At 39.0% G+C, this 22,080-nt stretch overlaps 1 protein-coding gene across 3 annotated transcripts in view; it reads right to left on the reverse strand.

Moving 5' to 3' along the window:
• The window catches only part of TNFRSF19 (TNF receptor superfamily member 19), a 121,433-nt gene that overhangs the window by 18,496 nt on the left and 80,857 nt on the right, over positions 1-22,080 (reverse strand). For all 3 annotated transcript variants that reach the window (XM_070407490.1, XM_070407491.1, XM_070407489.1), the window contains 2 exons: positions 1,005-1,169; positions 169-294 (listed from right to left, as the gene is read on the reverse strand). In XM_070407490.1, the coding sequence (XP_070263591.1) occupies positions 169-294; positions 1,005-1,169 (291 nt within the window). The remainder of the gene's footprint in view (positions 1-168; positions 295-1,004; positions 1,170-22,080) is intronic.

The raw sequence follows: 22,080 nt of genomic DNA on the forward strand, positions 1-22,080 counted from the left end.
ACTGAGCCAAACAGGTTAGGGCGAGAATAACTATTTAACAAGATTAGCTTTAAGTAGAAACCAAGCAGAGCAACCTAGCTGTGGGACAAACAGGAACAGAACAGTTCTTTGCAGCTTCAATGTCATTCCTCTGGTTTCCCTAAAGGATTCGTAACTGTCTGAACTTACCACAGGTCTGGGCTAAGTCCTGGTGGCACTGACAGCAGGCTCTGGGAGCAGAGTTATTGAGCTGAGGTCTGTCAAAACAGGCCAGTTCAGAACCATTGTACTGAATGTCCTGTGCTCTCAGAGACCCTAAAGGAGGGGGTGAGAATTCTGTCAGTAAAGACAATTTCCTCTTTAAAGGACATCATAATACAGACAAGTACCATCCTAGCATTTGTATTTTTTTTAAAAGAAGGCTATCATTCACATTTTAAAATATTTCTTCTTACACGAAGGCACAAATCCTATATAATAAAAGTATAGTATGCAAATTGTCCCCTCAACCAGGAGGTCATCTGAGAGTTCAACCAGGGGGGTGGGGCCAGCCGGGGGAAGGGAGGGAGGCCCCAGCCAGCAGCGGCGGTGACAGGAGGCCCTGGCCAGCAGCGGCCAGCAGCGGCGGTGGCAGTGGCAGGCGACCAGGGGAAGGGAAGGAGTACCTGGCCAGCAGCTGGCAGCCAGTAGGGACCCTACCAGTGCACAAACTTTGTGCACTGGGCATCTCGTATGAAATAATTTGTTAAGAAAGCTTGAAATGGAAAGTATTTCTGTTGCCAGCACTTAGAGTAATTTTTATTTTTGCCTAGTGGCACAGGGACATCTCTGCCACCCATCAATCTGCTCCCTCAAGGCTAAAAAGACTGTGACAAAAGACTGTGAGATCTCTTTTCATGTGCTCTCTGTCCCTTAAACAGCTCCTTGATTCTCGTCTTATTCAAGTCTCTTGTGGAACATGAAAATGACAATGATGATAATTGCACTTCACCAATGCTAAGAAATAGAAAGAGCTCAAAACTTACAGCTGGGTTTCTTCTCCATAAATTGTCTCTTACAATAGATGATGCAGAGAATGAGCAGAGCCAGCAGGACAGTAGCCAAAGCACTGCAGATAACAGCAGCCAGGGCTGTGTCTCTCGGGCTGGAGGCTGTGGACGGGATCTTCACGAGGTTGACCTTACTGGTACCTGAAAACCAAACAAATGGAATCAGTGCTCTCAACCACCCAAGAGACTCAGACACTTGCTAGTACACTGACCTCAGCTGTCATTATTAACAACGGTCTTCATGCAATATAAATCAAACCCCAGGAACTAGTGGGAGGTATGTTAAGATGGCTTAAGCACTCCCTCCTCTTAGAAGATTTCTTGACTACTACAGCTCCACCCTGAACCCCAAATTGTGTAATGTGCTGCTCCTTCATTCCCACAACACACAAGCCTCAACACTGTATTGCAGGAAGGTGCTTTTAGGTTCCCTAGACCAGAACCATTTGTGAATTTATCATCTTTATCTCTGTGTCCCCAGTACTTGGCAATGTGTTTGGCACATAGTAGGTACTTCATATTTATTTCATTGGAATCAAGCTACCTACATTTTAAAATAGACTGAACTATGGTATGCTTTTGGGGGCAACTTTAGGGAAAAACAAGAAGTTGGATCATTCATGACCTTACACTAGGTCCCCAATTTCTGACACAGTAAATATTTTTAAATTTTAGCTGTTACATTACTGAACAACATCTAAGCTGTGGAGAAAACACTGACACCATTGTTATATGATGGAGAGGCATGCATACTAATGTGTTAAAGCATCAAGAAGAGATTTTGTCTTCGAGGATAGTACTGCATCATGGCTAAGGGCCGAAATCCGGGGAATCCTACTGTACAGGTTAACTTCTAGATGTGTGACCTTGAGCAAATTACTTAATGTCTCAGAGTATCAAGTCCACATCTGTTCAAACAGAGGTAGAAATAGTACCTGCCTCACCTTGCTGGTGAGAGGATGAAATGGGTGATCATAAAAGCATTTAGAACAAGCACTGTACCCAGTGCTATAGAACATTAGCCATTGTATCAATGAAGATTGCAGTTGACACTTTATCTTTGGGTACTGGGATGGACAAACTCAGTTTAGAAATCTGTATTCAGTGAGGTCCCATTTAACTAGCCTCAAAAGAATTTGAGAGATGGAAACCTAAACAGAGGGACAGCTATGCTTTCTCTGTCTCCAAGTAACTGCCCTTAAGCTGAGGTGGGACTCCATTTTGCTCCCTTCAGTTGCTCCCAGGTCCTTAGCAACACCCGGCAGAAGCTCCCTGCTGCCTCACAGAAGCATGCGCCACTCATGTAATTTTAAGCTGTCTAGAATCCACATTAAAAAAGGAAAAATAAACAGGTGAAATTAACCTCTTTTTCTTAAGCCAATTATCTTCAAATATTATCATTTCAATGTGCACTCAATGTAAAACTTATTGACATCTTTTGCATTCTCTATTTTTATATAAAAATGTCAAAGTCGGGTGTGATTTCACATTGACAGCACATCTGCATTTGGACCAACCATATTTCAAGTGCTCACGTGTCACATGTGCATAAGGCAATCATAATGGACATTGAAACTCTAAAGATTCAAGTCTGGCATGTGTATTTATGCAACATGGCACCTACAGGCAAGCCAACTCAGTACCTGATACCTTTCTCCCCATCCCTTGCTGCAGGCTAGAATCAGAGAGAATGTTTTGGGTTAATATTATTGAATCATAAATATAACAGGAACGATTATCTTGTAACATTGAATCTTGGTATTTCTAGGCTCAATAATTCTGAATCACACTGATAAAAGTTTCTTATTGCCACCTGGAAAGGCAATTATTTGTTCAGGATTTATATAAGCTATATTCCTTGGATAAACAGGAATCATAAACTAATCACACATTTTAAAGAATATTTGTTTGTGAACATGGTTAATATCTTTAATCACAAACACTAACAAATAGATAACTGACAAAGGATTTATATCCTATACAAGTAAAGTAGTAGGCTTCATTGAAGGGGAAGTTATTTGGGAAATAGAAGAATTATGTGGGCTAAATGGGAAAGTTGTGGCAAACTGCCATCTCATTTATGTTGGTGAGCAAGGCAGTTTACAGGAGTGAGATCAGGTCCCTTAGCTTACACTTTCCTTTAAACAACCTGGCTCTAGTTGTCATAAAAATGAAGTATAATACATGATGTGAGTTGAAGATATCAAAGCTTCTAACCAATGTTGTAACTATTAAGGTCATCAATTAACATAGTATTAGATATTCAAAAAGCCTTACCGAAATAGGGATTTTAATTTAATGATTAGAGTCCTGTAAGTTCTTCTTGTTTAAAATCTTTCTAAACTGTATTAGTCAACTTATTTACCTTCATATAAAAGGAACTCTTTCTGACTTATAAACAAACTAAAATGCCCCCAAATGGAAAACAAATTATTTTTATTTTTTAAATATGTTTCTATTGATTTTTAGAAAGAGAGGAAGGGGAAGTGATAGAAAGATAGAAACATCAATGAGAGCGAGACATTGATCAACTGCCTCCTGCATGCCCCTTACTGGGGATCGAGCCCACAACCCTGGTACGTGCCTCAACCAGGAATCGAAATGTAACCTCCTGGTCCATAGTTCAACGCTCAACCATTGATCCACACCGGCTGGGCAAGAAGTCTGATTTTTAACTTGATGGTTGTGATTCAGGATTTACTTCCCCAGGCCAATCATAAAAGTCTTGCTAATATATATTTTCCCATGATTGAAAACTACAACTGTAATTGCAATATTATAGAGTTTCCATAATAACATCAATTTTAAAGGAAATAAGTCCCTTTTCTCTATGCCTTTCCTGGGCAGTACATCTGAAAATGAAAAGAAAAATGCAGTAGTTTTACCACTCAATTTTTGACACCTATATAAGAAAAGGCATTTTGTTAACTCAGACACCCCCTCAGAAAGTCCCCATGGGAAGTCAAGTTCTGGAATGCATGCTCTTGTTTATATGTATACGCTTATGACACTTATAGCAAACATAATCTTTTTTATTGGAAATGGGTTCATCATTCTTAGGTTCAATTGTCACATACAACAATAGAGACATAAAATTGAAGCTATAGGAAACCAACCTATCATTTGATTTTGGAACAACCCCAGAAATTCATTCACAGAAATTCCTGTTAAAAGCCCATTTTCTCTTTGACTTAAGCAGAGAGGAAAAAGGCGGGGAGGAGGTTGGTACTAATTATATGAAGTGGTGTCTACACTCTATTAAGTTCTGGTTAATTTAGATGTTGCTGAGAATTCCTCAGAAAAAGGTTTATCTGCTACAAACTAAGAAATATTGCTTTGCTGACCTGTGGCTGCTATAATTATATTGAGATTAAAGATTCTTCCCACCCACATGCTTTGACTAAATTCTATGTCCATAGTTCACCCAGCATACTGAATGTTAGTGAGGAATTTTTCCCAAACCTTATTAGGATGTGGACCGTACTTCTGAAGAACTGGGAATAGGAATACTCACATCCTTGGAAAGTTTTAACCTTTCTGGAATACAAACGCATCTCTTACCCTAACCAATTAAGTTTTTAAATTCCACTATAATCTTAGCATTACCTTTTGGAAATTTATTTTCAGTAAGAACTGTTTTCTTAGCTTACATTTTACATCACATTACATACATGACATAGGTTCATTTTTATATTATACATTTCCTTAGCTCAACTGAGGTACTGAGTATCTATTATACATAAGACATCCTACAAGTCATTCAGTACGTTGAATGAGAATCTGAATAGAAGAAAACAGAGGTCACCAGCAAAGTTTAGCAAGTGTTGTTATAAAGTCCACTGTTACCCTTTGTAGTAACGAGGTACACAAATCCAAATAGCAGAGATGCTCTCCTCACATTTCACCCTTCTGGAAGGTAGCTGGAGAGATTCATATGTTGAAGAGATCTGTGTTATTGGACTCTGACTAGTCATGGAAAAGTCTTGGAAGAGGAACTCGTTTTCAGACCACATGGTTGACTGGACATCTGTGTGCTTTCATACATCTGTACATTGCTCACACACTTTCAGTGATTTAACCTTCCTACCAGTGAGGCAAAGTGCTGACAGTTATTGCTGACTCTCATTTGGTAGATGAGAAACCAAGACTTTTAGTGACTTGCTCAAGGTTACACAGCAAAGTGGAGACTGCTTGAGAACTGGAATAAGGCCTTTTGATCTTTTCCAGTGGACCAGTGTTCCATGGATGCATGTAGCTTCTAACAGAGTAAAACATTCTGGGAGATAACAATAAGCAAAATGTGGCTCAAGTCTGTTTCTGTGAAGAACATGCTCAAATCTGTGACTCTGTGGGGAGAAACCAGCCAGGCCACAGAAAGATCATGGGACAGCAGACCTGTTCACTTATGCATGACAGCTGGTTTCCCCAGTGCTTCTGCCCTGAGAGAAAGTTTCAGCAACCCTCTGCCTCCGTGTGGGTCTCAGTGTCACATAATGAGCTGCCATGAGGAGGCGTGCCAGGAATGGGCACGCTGAGCAATGTTGGAGTAATACTGAAGTGGGAGGAGAGAAAATTTTATGGATGTAACTGAATCTGGAAAGGGCTGGTTAGAGAGAAAGAGATGGGAAAGGCTTGCAAAGATGGCTGCTGAAGTGTCAGGCTGGCCAGTGCACTCTGCCTGGGTTTTCAGGGCCACCCCCTTTGTGTAACCATAGCTCTGCTTTCTATGAATCTCCCTACATGTTTAACCATTCCAACTTGCTAACAGGTTATGTTTAAGAGTCTCCTGCTCAACCAATTGAGCTGTCTGGACAACCTAGCAGACTATGTTTAAAAACCTGCTAAACAAAAGGTCCTTCTTCCCAGACTATACTTCTAACAAAGGTAGGTCTCTGTTCAGGTTTGGGAGGAAGGAAATGGGTCTCCAATATGAGGCTCTCACCCCTTTCTACGCTGGCCATGAACAAGACTTTGTACTTCTGAATCTCAGTTTCCTCACAGGGAAGATTAAACAGTGGCTCATTATGCAGACACCAAGACCCACCACAGGAATCACTGAAAATTTATCTTAGGGCTGATGAACTCAGTGTGAAACTAGCTTCCATATACACTTGGACAGGACAGCTACTGAGAAGTCCCATGATCTCTCTCATGGTCTGGCTGATTTCTTCCCACAGAAATAATCATGACCTTCATATTAAAGAATAAGATGAAGTAGGATGTGTATTTCACTACTTAGCAATTTATATTTCCAGTTTGAGCTGCTTTCCTGAACAGTAGATTCATATATCCAACAGTCTATTGAACATTTCACTTGGACAGAGATGTGTCTTAAACTCAACATATCCAAAAATGAGCTCTCCATTACAATCATGACCCACTCTCTTCCTATCCCTCCAATACCCCATAGTTCTCCCACAAATCTTTGCTACCTGTCATTACCTCTTTGTGCAATGGGCTGCTGCTGCTTCAACTGTTGTAGGTCCTGCTTCAAATGTCACCTGTTTAGTGAGGTTTCCCCACCAAACTCTAAAATCACCATCTCTCTCCAGTGCTTTCTATTCACTTCCCTGCACTTATCCCCATATGAGACTTACACATTTAACTTGTTTGCTTCTTGTCATTCTCCCCTATGGTGGGAATAATAGAATCCATCTTGCTTCCCCAACACATCCACCTGGTTTGTGTTTAAGCTGGGTCCAGCAAGAGCTCGCATTTTCTAGCCCCCTTTGCAGCTAGATGTGGTAATATGTCTAAATTAGAGTCAATAGAGAATGATGGGGGAGGGATGGTAAGCAGAAGTGATGAGTATAGCACCTGTGTCATCTCCAATTTAGGTACAAATTACTTGCCCAAGACTTCACCTTCACTGTGGGATGGAAGCTGGAAGCTGCAGCAGCCTAATCTTGATTCTACAGATGAGAAAGATATCAAAAGGCTGGCAAAGCAACAGGGAGCAAGAAACTTGGCCTCTCAATGATGTGCTGCAGCAGAGCTGCACCATCAGGCTGATGGGCTGGACTGTCTGAATGGAAAGAAGAACTTCTATATTACTGAGGCTATAATATTTTGGGGTTTCCTTATTACAACAGCCCAGTCTTTGCTCTAACCAATTGAATCCCTCCCTAAAATATAGGTTCCACAAGGGCAAGGATTTGGGCCAGTTTTGTTCACCACTGTACTTCTAATAAGTACAAGATTTCCTGGCACACAGTTGGTGCCTGATAAATATTTGATAAATGATTAAATAAATTAATGTTTTTGAAAGCAACTGAAAAACCCCAAATATTCCAACAAATTTATTTAATGGGGTATTGTTCAAACAATCAGATGCAATTATGTAATTTGACTTTGGGTCGTAAACACACAATGCAGTATACAGATGGTGTATTATCTCCAATAAATTTAATTTAAAATATTTAAAAGATAAAATTATGCTCAAAGCATGCTTCTCTTCTATTCTTCCATCTTTGGCTTTGTAGGACAGTACAGATGGAAATAACCTGAGGCAAATAACAGGTTCATTTGCATGCACTTATTTTATACAGTGTTAATTTGACTATGGATGAAAAAGCAATGTTTGCTCAGATCTATCAATATATAGACTTTGCCTGGGAATGAATACTAAAAAAAATTTAGCCTTCTCCAATCAATTCTAATTAGCATTTTATGGATTCATCACAAAGGGATCTTATTTTAGTTATTATATGCCAAATGTAATCTTATTTAACAATGCATACATAGTGATGGCAGATTTATAATGAATTACCAAAGAACCTAGAAAAGGAGAGGACCTTCTGGAGATCAATCTCATCTTCCACAGAATGCTGCTTTGCTATAAATTTCAAAAATGGATTATTAGGCAAGTTGGATAAGGGAACAATTAAGCATTCCTATCATTTTATCAAATTAGGCATATTAACTCTACCTTTAAACATACCCTCTTCCCCTTAAAACTATTCAGAAGTATGAATAAAATACCATGAGCCTCTAGAGAACTGTTAGTACAGTAGCCTATAATTATATTTTGTGGAAAGTTATACAAATGATCATCAATACCATAACAACTATCATATACCAAACACCTACAGGGGCCAGCCTTTACATACTGACTTTGAAAATGTCACAATAATCCCTATGGTAAAGATTCCATAGATGAAGAAGTCTGTACATATCTATAAATACTTTTTTCATTTCAAAATGACATCAGGTGGTTGGATCTAGATTCGATCTTGGGTTGTTTGACTCTAAAACTTATGCTCTTTCCCCCTCGACTCTCCCCCATAAATTATGCCATACTCGTTCCAACCTTTAGAGCAAAAATTATACTAAAGTGTGAATGATTAGTGGTTCTTATTTTGTACAGGCCAATAAACTCTAGTTAATTAGTTAACATATACAATATAACTTGACCTAATTTAAAACACAAATAGAGCTTTACAAATTCAGTCTGTCTTACCCCCATGATTAAAGAGGCTGTTGCAAAGAAAAATAACATATGACTTTTAAAATTTCTTTTTTAAATGTTATTTTTATGGTCAATGTAGTATAATTAGATGAGTATCAAAACATAGTAGAGAAGCACAAATTGTAAATGAACTAATTATGCTTTCTGTCTGAACTTCCATTTTTGAGATTTCACCAATGCCTTGTGTTTTCATCAGTGTTTAACACATGAAGACATCACATCAGGTTTTTTGATGTATCACATATCCCTCTGGAAACACCAACAAAATTGGAAATATGAGCATTTTAACTCATTGATGAGTTAAAATTCCATATTTTGGCACATGGAATTCCATTAACATTTAGTTCTGGACTAAAAGCATATGATTGAGACATTTTCTAATAATTTTCAGTAAAATATTTTATCTTTGACTTTTATATTTGTTTCAAGAAAACTACAATTCAACCCATTGCTTTTTGTGCTTTTCCATCACCACCATCACCAACAAAAAGGCCATGTCGAATAAAGGTTTAACAAAATTAAAACCTGAAAATCTAACTCTAGCCATGTTCTTTAATTAAAGACAATTATTAACAAAGAACTCCTTGAAGTCTTACTGAGGGAAGCATATAGTTCTATCGTGCAAGCTTTATCTTGTTAATCTAAACTGGTTAAACAAAAATACCTATGGTAACACTCAACATATGAATTCCAGATGTACCACAAAAGAGTCTGCCAATAAACAAAATAGTTTAATTTTTTTAATCCACTTTATACCAAGCACTGGATGAACATACAAAATTAACTCTGTATCATTTAATTCTTTTCATTCTAAACACTTTGGTCTTAAAACTATGTGGTCTGTTTTACAATAACTGATAGAAATATTATTCCTAAATGAGCCTTTTTTGTTTACACGACTAATAAGTAAATAAATAATAATAAATTGGGCAGATTTGCAAAATTGCAGTTAAAATATGTAACATAAAATTTACCATTAGTGACATTGAGTATACTCACAATATTGTGAACCATCACCACTAAATTCCAGAACAGTTTCATCACCCCCCAAAGAAACCCCATATCCATTAAGCAGTCACTACCCATCCCTCCTTCTCCCACTTTTCGCAACCACTAATCTGCTCTCTGTCTCTATGGATTTTGCTTATTCTGGATATCTCATATAAATAAAATCATGCAATATTATGTGGCCTCTTGTGTCCATCTTTTTTCACTTAGCATCATGTTTTCAAGGTTCATCCATGCTGTAGCACGTATCAGAACTTCTTTCCTTTTTATGGCTGATATACATGTATCCCTTACTTTTGGAAATTTTTTCTTATGCTATGTTGATTTTACTAAAGACCTGTATTAGTATCTGTTTTTGGAAACCAAAAGAAATCCAAAGAGCATTTTTGCTTTTATGAAAAAAGGTGAAAGGGGAAAATAGCATTCAGCATTTGTTTTGCAGTGCCTCATAGAGGCAGCAGCACCCAGATCGTTAAGAGTGGCACCTGCCCTGGCCAGTATGGCTCAGTTGGTTGAGCATCGTCCCATGTACCAAGAGGTCACAGGTTCGATTCCCAGTCAGGGCACATGCCCGGGTTATGGGTTTGATTCCCACTATGGGGCATGTAGAAGGGAGCCAATTGATGGTTCTCTCTCATCGATATTTTTTTCCTCTTCCTCTCTCTCTAAAACCAATAAAAACATATTTTAAAAAATAAAAATATTTTTAAAAAGAGTGGTGCTTCTAAGCTCTTTCCTGAGAATCACACTTAGCATCTCAGCATTGAGCTGTCAGGGCTTTGAACTGTGTGAGCATCTGTGCTTTATCTCAGTTTATTTTGTGCATCTGTTAGCAAGATGTGTCCCTAAAGTAATTGCTTCTTAGCTTTATGCCATTTTGGCTTACAAAGGGTTTCATAGGAAAGCTCTCCTTTTGGGTCTTGGGGAAAACCTGTACCTCATTTTGTTTATCCATTCATCAGATGATGGACATTTGGGTTGTCTCCAACTTTTGGCTATTGTGAGTAGTGCTTCTATGAACATTCATGTACAAGCTGTTTCCATATATCTTTAAACTTTTCACAGAGATACACAGGAATTGTTCCACATGCTATCAAAAGATACATTACTGTTATTACACTACAGCCGTGGTTGGCAAACTGCAGCTCGCAAGCCACATGCGGCTCTTTGGCCCCTTGAGTGTGGCTCTTCCTAAGCCTTAGGAGTACCCTAATTAAGTTAATAACAATGTACCTACCTATATAGTTTAAATTTAAAAAATTTGGCTCTCAAAAGAAATTTCAATCGTTGTACTGTTGATATTTGGCTCTGTTGACTAATGAGTTTGCTGACCACTGCCTACAGCATTAAGTTCATTAATAAGTCATTCATATATTCAGTGTTATTACACTAAAACATTAATTAATGTCAGGAAATATACTTATGATGGTTCAAAGAACTAAGAGAAGAGTGCAGGGGGATGATGCCAGAGAAGCTGGTTAGGGTAAGTTCATGTAGGGATTTATAAATGGTAGTGAAGAGTTTGGTTTCTATTCAATAAATAATAGGAAGTACTCAATGATAACACAGTACACATTCTTCTCAAGTGCATGGGGAAGATTCTCCAGGAGAAACCATATTTTAGGTCACAAAACAAGTTTCAATAAATTTAAGAAGACTGAAATCAGACAGATTATCTTTTCTAATCACAATAGAATTAAGCCAGAAATCATTAACAGAAAGAAAATTGGAAAATTCACAAATATTCAGATATTAGATAATACACTTTTAAATAACCAAATGGGCCTAAGAAGAAATCACAAAGAAAATTAGAAAGTACTTTGAGATGAATGAAAACAAAAATATAAACCAAAACTCATGGGAAACAGAAAAAGTAGTGTTTAGAAGGAAATTTATAGCAGTAGATGTCTACATTAAAAAAGATCTAAAATCAATAAACTAACCCTTCCACTTCAAGACATTAGAAAAAGAGCAAACTAAACCCAAAGCTAACAGATGAAAAGAAATAATAAGGATTGAAGCAAAAATAAATAAAACAGGGAATAGAAACACAACAGAACTAATAAAGCCAAAAGTTGGTTCTTTGAAAAAATAAAAATTGACACAATTTCAGATTGACTAAGAAAAAAAAAGATTCTAATTTCTAAAAATCAGAAATAAAAGAGAGGACACTGCTACTGACTTTACAGAAATAAAAAGGATTATAAAAATATTATTCAAACTGTGCATCAACAAATTGGGTAAACTACAAGAGATGGACAAATTCTTAGAAATACATGAACCAACAAAACTGACACAAGAAGAAAAGAAAATCAAAATAGACATAACAATGAGATAGAATCAGTAACCAAAAAGCTCCTGACAAAGAAAAGCCCAGGATTAGACGGCTTCACTGGTGAAATCCACCAAATATATTTTTTAAAATTAACACCAATCCTTCTCAAACTCTTCCAAAAATGAAGAAACAACACTTTTTAACTCATTGTATGAGGCCAACATTACTCTGACACCAAAGTCAGATAAAGGCACGACATGAGAAGAAAACTACAAATCAAGATTCCTTATAAATATAGATGCAAAAATTATCCTCAACAAAGTAGTACTAAATTCAATTAATAGCATATTATATGATTACTAGAGGCCCAGTGCATGACATTCGTGCACTGCAGGGGGTGGGTGTCCCTCAGCCCAGCCTGCACCCTCTCCAATCTGGGACCCCTCAGGTGATGTCCGACTGCTGGTTTAGGCCCGATCCCAGCAGTCGGACATCCCTCTCACAATCCAGGACTGCTGGCTCCCAACTGCTCTCCTGCCTGCCTGCCTGATTGCCCCTAACTGCTCCCCTGCCGGCCTGATCACCCACAACTGCCATCCCCTGCTGGCCCGGTCTCACCCAACTGCCCTCCCCTGCTGGCCTGGTCACCCCTAATTGCCCTCCCCTGTGGCCTATCGCCCCCAACTGCCCTCTCCTGCTGGCCTGGTCACCCCTAACTCCCCTCCCCTGCCAGCCATCTTGTGGCGGCCATCTTTTGACCACATGGGGGTGGCCATCTTGTGCAAGGGCGTGACATTCAATTTGCATATTACCTCTTTATTATATAGGATACCCCATGATGAAGTGGGATCTATCCCAGGAAGGCAATGATGCTTGATCATACAAAAATCAATCACTATAATACCTATAATAGTATAAGCATAATATGCTAATTAGACCAGATGTCCTTCCAGACAGCCTTCCAGATGAATCCGGGGCTGTGAGGGAAGCTGGCGGCCAGAGGGAAGCCCAGGTCCCGGGTGCCAGAGGGAAGCCAGTGCCAGCAGCCGGGGGAAGGAAGACTTACTCTTGCATGAATTTCGTGCATTGGCCCTCTAGTACAATAAAATGAGAGGAGGAAAAAAAACACATGATCATCTCAACTATGCTGAAAAGCACTTGACAAAATTCAATATCTTTTCATGATAAAAACACTCAATAAATTTAAGACAGTCCCTGCCTGCACCCACCCTGAGCCAGTGGTTCTCCACATACCTTACACCCAGGGAGACTCAGTGGGCACTAACAAAGAAGACAATGGCACAGCAATGGTGGCCAGGTTTGGACTGGGCTGCTGCTTCTGGCAGTGCTCTTACCCATATAGATTTATTCAAACTGAACAACTGTGTAACACTTTAATTAAGTAATTCCACATAGAATACCTCAGCTGTCCCAAATTCATGAAATGCCACCATCATGGCAAGTGGCAGTGCTCTGCGGTCAACGCCAGTCTCTTCATGATCCTACTCTCCCCTCTACATCTCTACTGTTAAGAGACTCAGGCCAAGAAACATCCATACTTCTCTATCTTCTAAACCCAATCCAAATGGCATCTAGATTCCAGTGTGGCAAGGATAGAACAGGTTTTAATCAAATCTGCTAATTCTACACCTTATCTGATTGACTGAGAAAAATTTGAGGGTCCTAAATTTGATTGCTTTGAAGATCATGTGAAGGGTTTGACTAGATAATAAGTGCCATCTAAATTTGCTGGAGTTTCATGTACAAAATGAAGAGAGACAACATCCAAAATTAGTTAAAATATAATTTTCTTAAATGTGAAGGTTTGAGAAGGATGGACACAAACTCTACCTTGAAAATAAGAAAAGATACTATCATATCTAAAGATAAAGGATGGGAAGTGGAAAAGAGACTCTTCATTTGGTTAATGAAATCCATAAGGCCATAAAACAAGTAATATAATAAGCTTACATAACTTTACTTACATGTACATTAGAAGGAACTTTCAGGTGTTACTGTAAATCTTCAATGTACTGAATCACAGTACTAATTTAATGTTGATAGTTTTAAAGTTAAGCTATCACTGTTCTCATGTGAACCAAACTCTTTCCCTGAGACTTTGGATTTGACATTGCATTTGATATCTTCTGTGTTAACTGACATGTGCCAGGGCAAAGATGGATTGGAATCTGTCCTAAATCCAATGAGTAAATTTTGCTTACATACTTATCACCTATTCCTATTCAACAAGGACACCAAATTCATGTAAACTGATTCCATTGGGTAGAAGTGCATGACCTCAACAGATTTAAAACACTTTTTTATTTCTGCATATGTTGATTAATTTTTTAAATTCCAAACAATGATCAGTTTTAAAGGTAAAATGAACAAATTTTTAAATTAAAATGGAAAATATGTGAAGGAGTCAAAACTGTAAATCAAGTATTTGGGAAGTGAAGACTGGACACTAGTGGGCATTAAATTCAGAAAAACTTTTACTGTCTTTCTGTAAATACTTAAAAAAAAAACCCTCTATGAATCAGAATAGCTGCACTTGAAACACTTCCTATTATCAGTTAATATTTTTGGTTATTTAGAATCTGGTCCTAAGCCTAAAATGGGCTTGATTCTGGAAAGTAAAGCTTTTCACAAATGTCTCAATGCACAGAAAACTTTTTAAAAAACAAACACTGCCTAAAGTCTTATTTGCATGATCAAACACTGATACTTAGATGTTCTGGTATCTAATATGGCCATAATAATCTTGAAAACCAAAGACTTTTTTTAAACCTTTAGATACCTACATGGGAACAACCATAATCCAATGAACCCAAGCTACTGTGTGTGTGAATAAACATTTATTTTTTCATATCTGCTTGCTGTATATATATTTTGGATTATATACTGTGTTTGTATATTTATATTTTGATTCATAGTACCTTCTCATATTATAAAACTGATTTGCATTGAACACAAATTATACATAAAAAGAAGTGGCTATAAGAGAAAAAAGATTAAGGATAAAAGAGAATTTCATCATGATAAAAGTCATATATTAAAAACTCACAGCTAAAATCATATTCAATGGTAAAAGACTCAACACTCTTCCCCTGAGATCAAGAAGACGACAAGGATACTCACTTCACCACTTCTATTCAACACAGTACTACAAGTCCTTGCCAGAGCAGTTAGGCAAGAAAAGGCATCCAAATTGGAAAGGAAGAAGCAAACTTATCTCTGTTGGCAAAGATAGCAAATGATATTATATGTAGGAAACCATAAAGATTCCACAAAAAAACTGTTAGAACTAATAAACAAATTCAGTAAAATTTTAGAATACAAAATCAACATACCTACAAAAATCAGTTGTGTTCTATACATGAGCAATGAACAATCCAAAAAGGAAATTAAGAAAACAATTTCATTAGCAATAACATCAAAAAGACTGTAATAATTAGGAATAAATTTAATTAAGGAGGTGCTAAACTTATACACTGAAAACTACAAACATTGTCGAAAGAAGTTAAAGAACAACAAAATAAATGGAAACATATCCCATGTTAATAAGACTGGAAGACTTAATATTGTTAAGATAACAACACTGCCCAAAGAGGTTTGATGTCCTCTCTATTAAGATCATAATGACTTTTTTCTTTCTTTGCAGAAATTAAAAAAAATACCATCCTAAAATGTATATAGAATTTTAAGAATCCCTAATAGCCAAAACAATCTTGAAAAAGAATGAAGTTGGAGGATTCACACATCCTGATATCAAAACTTGCTACAGTAATCAGAAAAGTGTGGTACTAGAATAAAGACAGACACATAAAACAATGGAACAGAATTGAAAGTCCAGAAATAAAACCATACATCTATGGTCAGCTGATTTTTGACAAGGGTTCCAAGACCATTCAGTGGGGAAAAACAGGTTTTTCAACAAATGGTGCTGGGAAAATTGGATATCCACCTGTAAAAGAGAATGAAGTTGGATACTATCTCATTCCATATTTTAAAAATTAATTAAAAATGGATTGAAGACTTAAATTTAAAAGCTAAAGCTACAAAATTCTTAGGAGACATATGGGAAAATGTTCATGACCTTGGATTTGGCAATGGTTCCTTAATCATATAGCAAAAGCACAGACAACACAAGAAAAAATAGATAAATTGGGTTTTACCAAATTAAAACTTTTATGCTTCAAAGAATACCATCAAGTACATGAAATAACAACCCACAGAATGGGAGAAAATATTTGCAAATCATATATCTAGTAAGTGTTTAATCTAGAACATATAAAAAACCATAACTTAACAACAAAAAGACAAATAATCCAATTAAAAATAGATATAGCACTTAAATAGACATTTCTCCAAAGAAGGTATACAGTGGCCAACAAACACAAGAAAAGATACTCAACATCATTAGTCATTAGGGTAATTCAAATCAATAGTACAATTATATACCACTTCATACCTATTAGGGTGGCAATAATAATAATAAACCAGAAAATAATAAGTGTTGGTAAAGATGTGGGGAAATTGTAACTTATACTAGCACATTGCTGGAGGGTTAGAGTTTGGCAGTTCCTCTAAAATTTAAACATAGAATTATTGTATAATTCAGCAATTTCACTCCTGGTATATACCCCAAAGCGTAGGAAACAGAAACTCAAATAGATACTTGTACACCAATCTTCATAGCAACATTATTTGCAATAGCCATAAGGTGGAAATGATCTAACCATCTATATAAAGATGACTGGATTAAAATGGTATATGCAGGGTGTGGCAAAAGTAGGCTTACAGTTGTTCATATGGAAAATACAATAAATAATAATACAAGAATAAACTGTTTCACCTACTCACAACTATAAACCTACCTTTGTCCTACCCTGTATATACAATAGAATATTATTTAGCCTTAAAGAGGAATAAAAATTTAATACATGCCACAACATGGATGAATGTTGAAAACATTATGCTAAGTAAAATAAGCCAAATACAAAAGGACAAATATTGATATAATTCCAAATATTTTAAAAATCTAGAATAGGCAAGTTCGTAGAGACATAAAGTAGATTAGAATTTCCTAGGGGTGGGTGTGGGAGGGGAACAGGGAGTGATGAAAGGGTAATGGAAGTACGTAGTGATGCTGCACAACATTGTGTGTGTATTTATATACCAGTGAATTGCACAGTTAAAAATGGCAAATTTTACCAATAAAAAAAGAATACTAGGAAGTGATTGGAGGGGTTCATGTGTGGAGGGTAACATGCTGTGTCTTACACTTTAGAAAGATCACCATCTGCAAGGTACTGAAGGACAGGTATGAGGTGGAAGGGTGTTGTAGTGGTCTAGATGACAATGACGATGGCTTGGGTAAAGATTGGAGATGTTGCTATGGTTATATTTGAGAAACATTTGTTGTCAGAGCAATTGTATATACTGATTATGAGTCAGGTGAAAGTAAACATGGAATCAATGCTGATGCCTAGTTTTTGGAGTAAACCACCAAGTAAATTACGGTTCCATTTACTGATTGGGATGGCAAAAACATGAGGGACAGTGAATTTGACAATGGGCAGGGCGGGGGATAAAAATTTCTGGTTTGAAATCCTATTATCTATGCATGATTGAGCTGGCATTTGGATACCCGAATGAGGCAAAAGAGAGATTGAAATTAGAGATAAAAATTTTAAAAGCATGCGTGCATAATCTCCAAAGCTCGTGGACTGTTAAAATCACCTATAGGTACAGTGTAGATAAAGAAGCGGACCTGGGACAGAACACAGGAACACTCTGAAATTAGGAAATCAGAAGAGAGGAGCCAGCCTCTGAGATAAAGAAGAAAGCAAGTACACATTTCAAGAAGCTTAAGGGGACGAGTTCTTCTGTTGCTTAAATAACTAGGCTACCTCAGAATATCTTATTTTGGGGATTATTTACAGAAAGCAAATTTTAAGATTCCGGAAGAAAGTTAAACATAAATGTGTTTTTTTTAAAATGAGTGACCTTGTCCCTTGTAGCTGCCTGAAAATTTATTATTGAATGAATCTTTGAAAATTACACCAAAATGTGATTTTGAAATGTGATAACACACAAATAAGAGGAGCAAGGCTCAGTAGGAGTTTATAACAAATAGTAAACATGAGTTAATCAAGGTCCCATTACTTAATAAGCAAGATTATATAAATTAAGAAAGTATCATTTTTCAAATGAATGATAGAAGGATTATACTAGGACTTGCATCTTTTTCTTAAGGAATCATTCTGAGCTTACTCTTGAAGTTTCAACCAAACAGTATATATTTCTTTGGCTTGGCATCTCTGTTTACCAGCATCTAAGATTAATAAACATTGACCAATATCTTCTAACATCTATGTCTAGAAACAAAAGTTCAACTTGCCAGACAGTTTTCAAACATTGAGGGCTGGGTTTCCAAGTTAGTGCTCTAAACTATTTTCACTGACTTTCCTTTTTGAACACATCAGAAAACAGTTCAGCTATGCAAGCATTTTTTCCTTTGTTGAGCAATAATGTAACATTTGTTTATAAATACAGAATTTCTAGCTTGATTTCTTCTTTTAAGTTCCCTTCTGGCACTGCCCTAATTACCAGTTCTTTCATGATTTAAATGCCAGTGAACCAAAGCAGAACTCCAAGGTAGCCCCAAGCTGCTTTCTTTTAATACTAATACAGATGAGTCACAAAGATGACTTATTATAAACAGAGCCCACCCTTAAGAAGTAAACTTTTATATCTTTATTTACCACTTGGTCAAGTTGTATCTAAGGGCTAGGCAGTGAGTTGTACATAAAGTGAAATATAAAAGGTAAAAGGATACCCCCAGAACCAAAGAAACCCATATGTTCTACAATGGCACTGACAGCCTCTTCCACTGTGCAATTATGCAGTGATTACTACTCAGTTATTTAGAGCAATACAGATCAGGAGATCCTCAGATTTCCTCAGAGAGGACCTTTGAGCCCTATCTTCATACAGGAATTCTGATTTGATCAATTTGTTTTCCTCTGGGCTGCCTGCCCATTCCTGTTTTATTGCCATTCTTAGCCTGTTACCATGTTTGTTGAGAGCATATCATGAAGAATTGCTAATAGAGTCCATTTATATTCCTACCTTTCTCAATACCTATACTATACTATGTTCGATCCATGATAGGGAGTCCACAGATGTGGAGGGCTATCTGCATGTATTGATCTATGGCTATTTTATATATAGGGGATCTGAGCATCTGCAGATTTTGGTATCCACAGGGGGGGGTCCTAGAACCAAAAACTAAGTTTTGGGGGAGTCAAAAGTTATATGTGCCTTCCTTGGAAAAGTGTCTATTCAGGTCCTCTGCCCATTTCTTTTTTTTTTATTAGATTGCTTGTTGGACTTATTAACTACATAGCAACAGATAAACAGAAATATAAACAAACACTAAGCAAATATAACTATTTTGCATTAAATGCATGCAAAAAAAGGGGCATTGAAGGAAAAGAAATTAATAGGAATGACAGTCTGAAAGGAAGACAGAGAAGAATCCTATATCTTCTAAAAATATATAAACATATAGATATATTTGTATATATAAATATATAAATATATACACTAGAGGCCTGGTGCATGAAATTCGTGTGTGGGGGGGGGGAGGAGTCCCTCAGCCCAGCCTGCACGCTCTCCAATCTGGGACCCCTTGGGGGATGTTCGACTGCTGGTTTAGGCCTGATCTCACAGGGATCAGGCCTAAACCAGCAGTCGGACATCCCTCTCACAATCCAGGACTGCTGGCTCCTAACTGCTTGCCTGCCTGCCTGCCTGATCGCCCCCTAACCACACCCCTGCCGGCCTGATTGATGCCTAACTGCTCCCCTGCTGGCCCGATTGCCCCCAACTGCCCTCCCTGCTGGCCTAGTCGCCCCCAATTGCCCCCTGCCGACCTGGTCATCCCCAACTGCCCCCCCCGCCCTCCCCCCCTCCCCCCCCCCCCCCCCCCCGGCTGGCCGGGTCGCCCCATGCAGCCTGCTGTTCAGTCGTTTGGTCGTCCCTCACTAACCCCCCTGCTGATCTGGTTGCTCCACGCAGCCTTCTGTTCAGTTGTTTGGTCTTCCCTCACTAACCCCCCTGCCGGCTTTGTCACCCCAAGCAACCTGCTGTTTGTTCTTTACTGTTACTGTGATGGCATCCCAGATAATTTGCATATTCCTCTATTATTAGATAGACTAGAGGCCCGGTGCACAAAAATTTGTGCACTCGGGGGGGTGGGTCCCCCAGCCCGGCCAGTGCCCTCTAGCAGTCTGGGACCCCTTGGGAGATAACGACCTGCTGGCTTAGGCCTGCACCCAGGAGGCAGAGGGCAGGTCCAATCCCTAGGTGCAGCCCCTGGTCAGCCTCAGAGCAGGGCTGATTGGGGAGTTGGGGCACCACCTCCTGTCATGCACAGAGCAGGGCGGATCGGGAGGTTGCGATGCCACCCTCAGTCACGCTCAGGGTAGTGCCGATTGGGGGGTTGGGGCACCGCCCCCTGTCACACTCAAGGCAGGGTTGATGGGGAGGTTGCGGCGCCACCCCCTGTCACGCACAGAGCAGGGCCGATCAGGAGATTGGGGCGCTGCCCCCTGTCACTCACAGAGCAGGGCCAATCAGGGGGTGGAAGAGCTCCCTGCTGTCACTCACAGAGTAGGGCCAATAGGGGAGTTGGGGCACCGCCCCCTGTCACACACAGAGCAGGGCAGATCAGGGGGTTGGGGTGCTGCACCCTGTCACACTCAGGGCAGGGCCAATGGGGAGGTTATGGCTCTACCCTGTCACACACAGAGCAGGGCCTGGGGGGGGGGGGGGTTGGGGCGCCACACCCTGTCACACACAGAGCTGCAGGGCAATCAGGGGATTGGGGAGCTCCCCCCTATCAGGCACAGAGCAGGGCTGATCAGGGGGTTGGGGCGCCTTCCCCTGTCAGGAACAGAGCAGGGCAGATAAGGAGGTTGTGGCCCCGCCCCCTGTCACACACAGAGCCGCAGGGTGATCAGGGGGTTTGGGCGCTGCCCCCTGTCACGCTGATCCCGGTGCTGGGAGGCATATTACCCTTTTACTATATAGGATAGAGGCCTGGTGCACACGTGGGGGCCGGCTGGTTTGCCCTGAAGGGTGCCCTGGGTCAGGGTGGGGGTCCCCACTGGGGTGCCTGGCCAGTCTGGGTGAGGGGCTGAGGGCTGTTTTCCGGAAGCGAGTGACTGAAGCTTCCAACAGCTCCTTGTTTTCTTTTTTTCTTTTTTTATTCTGGACCAGCTTTAGCTCTGAGGCATCGCTGCTGAAAACATCGATACAATGTTGCTAAAGCCCGGCTGAATGAAAGCCGTTTCTAGAGTTTTGTTTATCTTCTTATTTGCAACATAGTACATAGTTTCTTAGAGTTGTAGCTCAGAGGCCGGAAAGTGAGGCGGGGAACGTTGGAGTCTGCAGTCACTGGAGCAAGCAAGCCTCATGTTCACTTCCAGCTGCCTGGCTGCCGGCCGCCATCTTGGCTGACAGTTAATTTGCATAAGGATATGCTGATTAGCCAATGGGAAGGGTAGCAGTTGTACGCTAATTACCATGTTTCTCTTTTATTAGTGTAGATTTGTCTGGTTCTACTGCCAATATTTAAATGGTCTTGCCTTATTGTAAATTATGGCACACACACAAAAAAGATCAGTTACACGGGCATTGACAACTGCCTTCATGAACAAGTTAATTTGACTTAATTCATTCGTGACACTCAAATGAAATCTTCAACATTCTGGATTGCCAACATGGGAAGAGAAATATTCCTATTTGAAGAGAGTATAGAAGACTATCTGACCCAGCATAGCATTTATAACCAAAAAGATATACTGACCAATGGGAAATTATGTTTCCTGTTGGTAATATTTATCCCATGCCTCTTTTCTTTCCTTGACTTTCTCTTTTTGTTTTTACTTAGAGAATCAAACTCTCACTCAAAGTTAGGTACATTTTAGCAGTCAAGTAATTCTGTAATAGTCTTTATTTGGCAATAAGCTGACAGTGTGAAGTTAAGGAGAAATTTGGCAGTTTCTAATTCTCATCAACACAGGTTAGTAATTTCCTGACTTAAATTACTAACCTGTGTGGTTACAAAAACTGATTTTTAAAAAATAAGGCAGAAGTCACCATGTCTCCACTGGTGTGTATAGACATGGGCTTGGTTCCCTGTACAACTGAGACCATTATCTTCCATTGCAAACCTCCTCCTAAACATCCTCCCACAGCATGATTTAAAAGTCCTTGGGCAGCCAAGC

This window comes from Myotis yumanensis, unplaced genomic scaffold (assembly GCF_028538775.1).
Source record: "Myotis yumanensis isolate MYYU_CA2020_CCGP unplaced genomic scaffold, mMyoYum1.0.hap1 SCAF_3, whole genome shotgun sequence".
NCBI lineage: Eukaryota > Metazoa > Chordata > Mammalia > Chiroptera > Vespertilionidae > Myotis > Myotis yumanensis.